The sequence below is a fragment of the Dunckerocampus dactyliophorus genome, chromosome 18, assembly GCF_027744805.1.
Source record: "Dunckerocampus dactyliophorus isolate RoL2022-P2 chromosome 18, RoL_Ddac_1.1, whole genome shotgun sequence".
Taxonomy (NCBI): domain Eukaryota; kingdom Metazoa; phylum Chordata; class Actinopteri; order Syngnathiformes; family Syngnathidae; genus Dunckerocampus; species Dunckerocampus dactyliophorus.
Genome location: NC_072836.1, coordinates 9,526,262 through 9,535,209, shown reverse-complemented (window position 1 = coordinate 9,535,209; position 8,948 = coordinate 9,526,262). Strand labels below are relative to the sequence as shown.

The following is an 8,948-nucleotide window of genomic DNA, read 5'->3' as shown; positions in this document are numbered from 1 at the left end:
CAAGATATAACACAGCTGAATACAAAAACGCGACCGTGGTTTTCCTTTGATAGACACATTTGTTACTTCCTTTTTTCGCTTGTAACTTGACTTTCCGGCCAGACCTTGATCAAATCATCCCAAAATCACCGCTTCCGCAATGGGAATGATTCATTTTAATCAAGTGGCGATTTTACATTCAAAATTACGCTCTAAACGAATTATCTTAACCTCTGCAAATATATCATTCCATATATAGAAAGACAACCTCATAGTCCATGTTTTTAGGAATTCCAAAAAAAATCTGGCAACCATTAAAACCACACAGCTATTATCTGCGCGCGGTCATTGTGAATGTAATGTTTGCATGCTGAATGTTATGAATATACCCACCCCACATATTTTGTCGGCATGTATTTATGAGTAAAAAGGGTATTATTTGAATTGGCATTAAAATATTAACCACATATAAGAGAGCAAAACATAATATTTGTAATGTAATTTAAATTTGTAATTTATAATGTTCATCAAAACGAAACATTATTAGCATATTGAGCCAAATATACAATTTTTTTTCGCTAAAAAGAAAAATCTGAAAGATCATCAAAAGTCATTTGATATTCATGGGCAACACATTTACACATGCAAACCAACAGGTGGCACCAAAAAACCTCCTCATCCAACTAATGGGCTTTTCTTCCTGTCACTCACACACACAGCGGTGACCTGGAGAGATACAGCTCTGACACATGTAGGGGCCACTGGAAGTGGAAGTGGATCAAATGTTGTTAGCAAACAGGGGCAGCGTTAGGATGCTAATTTTAAGATAGTGGTGATCTTTGAAACAAAGTCATCAAACAATTGTCTAGCAGCTAAGATATACAGTATGATATCCTTTTTTATGTGTGTACCTCATAAAATCTGTCATTTTTACAAAACTATATTTACAACATTCTGAATAGTTTTTGCTTTTTAATTAATAAGATTCAAAAACATATACAGTTTTACACATACTCTACAGGACAGTTACAGGCACTGCAAGCTTTTGCCATATTTGGAATCGTTCTTAAAAAATGGGTAATCGATATCAGTGCATCACAGAGCCCACTGGACTGTAATCATCTTTGACATGGGCAAGGCCAGGCTGCTCACTTTTAAAACCTGTGGGAAGACAAAAAAATTCACTCATCACCACCATGTAGTTATTCTAACTTTAAGACACTAACCTTTGTGTCACGGTTATACAGGAAATCCCTGACTTTCTCTCCATTGGCTACGACGTATTGAGGCTGTGAGAGTACCCCAAACACCTGCATTCTGCCCAGTATGAGACCATCCAGTGCTCCATTCATTCTAATGGGGTCACTCACCACCTGGGACTGAAGCATCGCAGTATTAAGTATCTCTTATGTACAAAACAGTAAATTAATGCTATTTTTTGCCTACCTGTGAAGCAGTGAAGATAATGTAACAATAATTTCCCCTTTCAAAGGTATCAATACTATCCCCGTCATCCCAGAACAAGTCACCCTGGGCCGAGCCTGCTGCTGACAGCGCGACCGTCAGGACAAAGGGGTTTCTGCGTGAGGCCGTTGTTGTTAAACCAGACTCCTTTATGAGAAAAAACAGATAAATGTAGCCATTTTACCTTAAAATAATATTAGCTTGTTACAAGTGCAGTGTATTGCCATGGTGACCCTGCAGGGGGAGTCTGGGAGCCGAAAAAATATTTACTGTGTCTTTAAAGGGATAGTTTGGACTTTTTGACATGAAGTTGTATGACATCCCCATGACCAGACCTGAGCTCGTGGGACCAAATGGGTGGGTAAGTCACAGTTGCTGTAGTCCACTGCTGATGGGGATGTCATACAACTTCATGTCAAAAAATCCGAACTATCCCTTTAAGAAAATACTGAAAAAACATAGTGTGCAGGCTTTCAGTTAAAATGCCACTATCATTACAGTTGTAAGGCAAGACAACCAGATGAACCAGTTTTAGCTGTTTAGCACAGATTGCATCAAAACGGAATGCACCTAACACAATAAACATTCAATATGTCTGATAAATTCTTTTTTATCGCTGTGTAATTATTCGTTTTTTAAATAAAAATGATGATGAATAGACCATTATTTATTTCTTGAATAATATTTATTAAATAAATGAAAATTAAATGAAAAAAGAACAAAATAACTAAAAAAATAACTAAATGCACACTTTAACCGTTCACGTGGCCATTTTAAGTATTAGAGGCAGTTCCCCAGCACATCCACCAGATGGTGCTGTGGTAAAATCAACACTTCAATCATACAAAGCATCATTAAAACGTGAAATAAACAGTGGCAACAGTGACATTGAAGAGCAGAATTGAATTCTGTTTCTAACCAAAACAGCAGTACCTATGGAAAAACCCTCTCCGATTAATTTAAGTGCGGAGTCTTCATCGTGGTTGTTATATTAGAGATGATCTTAAGTCATTTTGCAGTAGACTGGCGGGTCGTCACTCCAGTGTTGTGCATGCATGTTCATATTGCGGTCCCACCCAGTCTATGCATTTTGCCATAATCGTCCTTCTTTTCCCTTTTAAGCTCCACTTTCACTTGACCAATATTGCACTGTATACCATTAGTACTGTTTAGGAGTACTCTAAAGATGCCTCCCCTCTCTGTTTTTGTGAAAATAAACATGTCTCATAGTCTTAATAGTACCATAACCTTACATTACTCTCCCACATAGAGTAATACACTAACCTGCTGGGGGATAATGTGTCCCTCCCTCACGTGGATGTTGATCGTGTCCAAAGGAGCTGACAGGACCAGGAACCGACCTTCGCTGTACAAAGGCTGACCCTAATGAGAGAGACAATGACATATAACTATGGCCTTCCATACACTATAGGTGAATAAGCATGTGAGTGAATAAACGGGAGCAGCTCACATTGTGTAGGCTGTACCACGTGCAGGGAGGCAGGTAAGCTGCAACCTCCACTGCACCTTCCTCTAAGACTGGGCTGATGAGGAGAGAACTCCCCCAAAGGAACTGTCTGTCAATGGTCTGACTGTTAGGGTCAGTGGGAAACCTAAAATGACAAACATGAAGATGAAAAATGATGTTACAGAGAGAGTAATTAAGTGAGTGAGGATGGCATACTCCATGAAAAGAGGCCTGGCCACCGTGTCTGCGGAGGTGTGTGCATGATGGAAGAGGGTGTAGAGGAATGGCAGAAGACAGTAACGAAGGTTCAGTGCAATGCGCATGGCCGCCTGGGCCTTCTGCCCAAAAACAAACGGCTCCTGAGACTGTATGAATAGACACAAAGACATAAGACATTCATATTGTATAAAACAATACAATTATATGACGTGCATGTGTCTCACAGCATATGGCCTGTCATTGTGATTCCTCATGAATGGATAAAAGGCTCCAAGCTGCATCCATCGTACGCACAACTCCTCTGTGGTGTTGCCTTCGAAGCCACAGATGTCCGCCCCCACCAGAGGCACCCCGAACAGGCTGAATTGTAGCACGGCTACAGGATCCGATACACATGATTAGTGCAGTTTAAACAACAATTTATAGGAAATATTCCTCAAATGTCAAAGTTTTTTGCTGTTTCTTTGGCCTTTTTCTGTATTTTGTGTGTGATGCCACCGCTGAAAGGTACCAGTGATGGGAAAGTGTGATGACAACCATAGAACAGGAAATCAAATGTATTAAAATATGAGGACAATCTGGAGTTCAAGCAACATTTTATGGATAAATATGACTCAAAAATCTGTTTTGCTTTTTCTGATGATGCCACCACAAAGATGTCCCAGTGATGGCAGAGAACACGTGTGATGATAACCACAGAACGGGAAATTATTGCAACATAGGAAAGGGACAGACTGCTCACTGCAATAGGAGTGGTGCTATTCATGAATAAATATGAATTAGAAACACAATCTTACTTAACCAAGCAGATGCTTACATAAATAGTAGCATATATTAGTAGTAGTAGTAGTAGCCGAAAGCCGAATGCTAATGATTAGCATGAAAATGACCCGAGTGGTGCAATGATCAACCACATCCAGTAGATGGAACCACATCTATAGGATTTATGACTCTAATGGGGTGAAGGGAGCACATTCTAGGACCCATCAATGTGATCAATACCAGCCTAGTTAGTCCTCCTCATTTTAAATTGATGGCGAGGATGATTTTGACTGTTTTTATCATGAATTCTTCTTATTTTATTCTGCAAATTGAAATCTCCACCCATGGTAGTGGAGATCTTTTATATGCACAGTAGCGTGAATCAATATGTCCCCACGATAAAAGTGGGATGTCAAAAATTGAGCCACAAGAATATCAAAATGTCCTCACAAGGGATGGAGTATCGCAGCTGCTCCCAGTCGCTCCTAACGTCTCCTGTCCACACGCCAGAGAAGCGTCCGATGCTCGGGTAAGAGGAGCGAGACAGGACAAACGGCCTCTTCCCTCGTATTTTCACAAGAGCACTGTGAATGACAATCATGGTCCCCATATAACACATTGCACTGTGAATTTAAGTACAGCATGAACCAACCTGTGAGTGGCGAAGGCTTCAGTCAGTCCGTACATATTGTGCAGGTTGTAGTGAGTGGACAGCTTTTGTTGAGCCGACATGCAAATAGTCTTTGAGTTTAAGCGACCACCAATAACCCCTGTTTGGAGGACACACATAAAAGCCATTGATGATACATTTTTTAGGCCTAAATATTACAAACCGCATTCAAATAATTGCATGACATTGTGCATTGAACCACAACATTTAAAACCCTTATATGCAATAGGTAGTTATGCACAGGAAATGAGCGTATAAAGCAGTACTGATGCTGGCTAGTAATATACAACAGATCTGATAAACTTACTGGGAGTGTATGGTGGGTTCTCAAGGTCTGTGTCAGGACAACCCTCCAATGAGCCCGCAATGAAACTGGTTGGTTCGTTCATATCCTGTGTGGGAGTTTGATATGATGCACACTCACGCAACACAATATTAGCTCATGAGAGCCCATACAAGAGCTGAATGAAAAATGTGGGTTATGTTAATTAGGGTTATTAACGTGTTGCATTATTGCTGTCGAGTAACAGTTCTCAGTTCGAGGGGTGTTGACCATTTTGCACGCTGTGCCTGGTGAGTGCGCGTGTAGTACTGCAGATGAGGAGTGTGTACAGTATGTACTGTGTGTGCTTACAATCCATAATCCATCCACAGGAACTTTCGCATAAAAAACCCTGATACAGTCCTCCCACCACTGTTGTGTCTCCGGGTTGGTGAAGTCAGGGAACGCTGTGGGCCCAGGCCAAACCTGAATGCACAGACAGGAAATGTGCTTACACGGCACTATATAGTAAACACACTGCAAAAAAAATGTGTCTAACCTTCCCTATTAGGAGGTCACCTGTGGCATTTTTTATAAACACATCTCGTTTCAGTCCATCATCAAAGGGATGGTAAGTTCCTGGAGGACTCGTGGTGCTGATGCCTGGGTCCTAAAGTGAGACTAAAAGTGTTTTATGGGCACCTACAGGGGCAAATGTGCTAGTTGGTGGTTAAGCTTGGTTTTTCAAGTCCTACCAGGATGAGGATGTACTTCATGCCTCTTTTGTGGAATTCCTCCACCATCTCTTTCAGGTCCCCGAAGCGCAAGGAGTCAAAGGTGAATACCCTGCGCTCGGCTGCATAGTCGAGGTCGTTCCACTGTACATCCTAATGGCGGAAAAAATACAAAGACTTATTTGATAATTGCACACAGTAATAACAACACTTTTTATATACTGTATAATCCAGTACAAACATTCAATATAAAAAATATATTTTGTAGAATAAATTATTTTATTAATTACAGTGAATTTCTCTTGGAATTGAATTAAGTATCTAATTATTTATATGTAACATCATCTTCTAAAAAAAACTGTAGATAAATGCTGTTCATTAAACAGCGACAAACTTTAGAAATAAACAATATATTTACACTATACAAATATTCAGAATTATACTCTGGCATTTTTTTCTTTTTTTAATAAATTTTTTTTTTACAAACTCAAAGAAAAAGTCAAATATAATGATATATAATGCAATAAAATATAACTAAATATTAACTATAAATGTTGTTACATTGTTTTGTATAATATACTGTTCTATAATTCAATGTTGTTAGTTTCTCTTTTCTTGATTATTATTTTTAACTATTATTTATTCTATTTTTTTTTAATGCCTCAAATAAAAATTAAACAAAACCACAACATTGGTGATAAATACTTAATTGAACAGCGATAAACCGTTTAAACTATAAATGCTTTAAAATATAACCTATACATCAAATAAACTAATAAATATATTAGAGACAGCACAATACAAATATTAATAAATAAATATAAAAGGATACTATTAATGATTAATTTTGTTTGTTAAGGCCAATGTGAATGTGTGCAAAATAAACATGAATCCTTGTGTCGGGTTCATTTACCAAAGGTAAGTTAGCATCATGCATCCGCTGTACCACCTTCCGGGTGATATTAGTGCTTGCGTAGCCCCAGCGACACAGATGGAAGCCCAGTGACCAATAGGGGGGCATCATGGGATACCCTGAGGATGAATACATTTAAATATGATATGTATCTTTTAACAAGATTATTAACATAAAGTAGGTTCATGACTACCAATGACTTGCAGGTATTGTCGTATAACAGTCTGAGGATCTGGACCCATGAAGATGTATAAATCCAGGATTCCACCTGTGGACACCCAAGTCAGAGCTGGCAGAGGCTGCAAGATTACCTCTAGAGAAACAAAGACACATGTAGAATGAGGAAACGGCAATAGGACTCTTGGAGTGTTTTAAAGACAGCACCAATGGCATTGCTGTTGAGAAGGAACACTCCATGTGCCAGACCATCCTCCTCCTGTACCATGTAGAACGGATGAGAGCCGTAGAGGTTTGCATCAGCCTGTAGGAAAGAGTATAAACATATTTACCACTATACATGATTAAATCAGGTGGATGTCTATATTCTGCTCAATACGCTCACTTGAGGGGCCATGTCTCTGTTCCAGAGGGTCAGGGAGGTCCAGTTAAGGTCCAAAATCAGGGAGGTGTAGTGCTCTCCAAGGCCTGACACAAGAGAGGAGGCTAGGGTGGTGGAAAGCTGAAGGTACTGGTCAGAAAACAGCACAGGCGCCACTGTGGTATTCATGCTAAATTGGAAACAAATAAGCACTGCATTAAAAACTTGGTAGCATTGGTCCAATGAAAGAGTAGGAAGTAAGATACACGTCTCATAATTCACATTTCCAAAGTACTGTCCAATAATGTGATATAATAATATAGCAATAATGTACAGTTAACAATGACAATGTTTTTTCGTCATATAGGGCAAATATGTTTTATCAACTACAGAGTGTATTGGGTGTCTATCAGGGGTAAAGCATCCATTTGGGTTGCACCCTTTCTTTATAAACATTTTCTAATAGTATTAGTGTATAGTTCTAATTCCTATTCCATTTTTAGGTCAATATTGAGGCAGTAGGATGAAATAAAATGTGCTTCTTCTTACTCCTTTTTGGGTATGATGAACTGTGTAAACGTGTTCCTTCAGGTAACTTACCAAGCATGTCCAAAACAAACAAAACCAGGGCCATACTCACATGACCCTCCCATTGGATTTACGCGTCACAGTGAAGCCAAATGGATTGGTCTTGTATTCTATGGCATAGAGGGCATCTTGACTACTGGCTTTGCCCTGAGGGACTCCATCAGGGAGGTCAACTTCATACCGAGGTGACCATGGATCCTTCATCTAAATGGAAAACACATTTGATTTATGTTATGGCTATAAGTAACAGTATTTTAAGTAGTTGTTTCTCACAGTGAGGCGTAAACAGCCCGCAGACTCCTGTGACTCTTCTAGGTAAAGAGTGCTGACATCTCTGGGCAGGTATGAGGCGGCGGCACGGGTCAGGGTGGCAGCCTGCCCCCTCTGGGTGGGGGTCAGGGGCCCCATTGTGTAGCCAGGGTATGAATGAGGGTAGAAGCACCATGGAGCTCTTGAGTCATTGAGTGGAGAGTAACAACAAGCCCTCTCCTCACATTCCCTCTTACTGAGCACTCTGTCCCGGGCGCAGTCAAAGCGTCTCTCTGGGACCATGACGCACTGGAGGGTGGTGGGTGTCTCCACAGAATTGTCCTCTGGTTTGGCTCGAATGAAGTACAATAATGCAAACACAGCTAAAGCGATAAGCTCAGCTACAGTTTGCTTGGTAGATACAGCCATGGAGCTCGATAAAACAAAGCTAGGTAACAAAAAAGCTACAGAACAAACGACTGAATTAAATTGAGATATTTACTATCTCATACCATCTTTTTTACAATTTATATTGTTAATTAGGTATACATTAATTCCCCTATCTGACATTCACTTTCTGTTTTAAAGCAGCCTGTTGTGGCAGTATTTCATCCTGGATAGTCACTTGAAATTGATGCCATTTGCTGTATATGTTTACTTTTGTCTCAATTAAAAAAAAAACAACTATTAACCGACCTTCCGGTCCTTCCAGCTACACAATCTCGACGGAACACTTCCTGTATCCGGTACGTCCGGTCGCTATCAAAATAAAAGTGCGGCAGTAAAAACCTGCACAGTCCACAGACATTTCACTCCGACAACTCGCTTGTCACTACGAAATCCGTACCGAAAACACAATAGGTTCTACGCATGTGCAGAACGCGTCTACATCCGGTTGACCTATTTTTCTGCAGTCACGTGCAAGGCATCTACAGGGGTGGATTGGCCATGGGGAGTACCCGAAGGTTCCCCGGTGGGCCGACCAAAAATGGGCTAATGAACGACCGTTTATTTTCTTATTTATTGCTTCGCTTTAATGTTACGCTTTATTAAATTGAAATTGTACAGGCACTAAGACCAAGCGGAAAACGGTCGCTCCAGT

At 40.1% G+C, this 8,948-nt stretch overlaps 1 protein-coding gene across 1 annotated transcript; it reads right to left on the bottom strand.

The window, feature by feature from the left end:
• Positions 1 to 740: 740 nt before the first annotated feature.
• Positions 741 to 8,701, bottom strand: gaa (alpha glucosidase). Its single transcript, XM_054759405.1, has 19 exons — positions 7,871 to 8,701; positions 7,650 to 7,801; positions 7,034 to 7,199; positions 6,856 to 6,952; positions 6,665 to 6,784; positions 6,472 to 6,590; positions 5,580 to 5,711; positions 5,384 to 5,494; positions 5,197 to 5,310; positions 4,870 to 4,954; positions 4,545 to 4,662; positions 4,343 to 4,476; positions 3,355 to 3,506; positions 3,128 to 3,276; positions 2,915 to 3,056; positions 2,728 to 2,826; positions 1,426 to 1,590; positions 1,206 to 1,358; positions 741 to 1,140 (listed from the first exon to the last, which is right to left on the bottom strand). The coding sequence occupies exons 1-19, from the start codon at positions 8,273 to 8,275 to the stop codon at positions 1,075 to 1,077; spliced, it is 2,679 nt and encodes an 892-aa protein (XP_054615380.1). The 5' UTR covers positions 8,276 to 8,701; the 3' UTR covers positions 741 to 1,074.
• Positions 8,702 to 8,948: the final 247 nt, after the last annotated feature.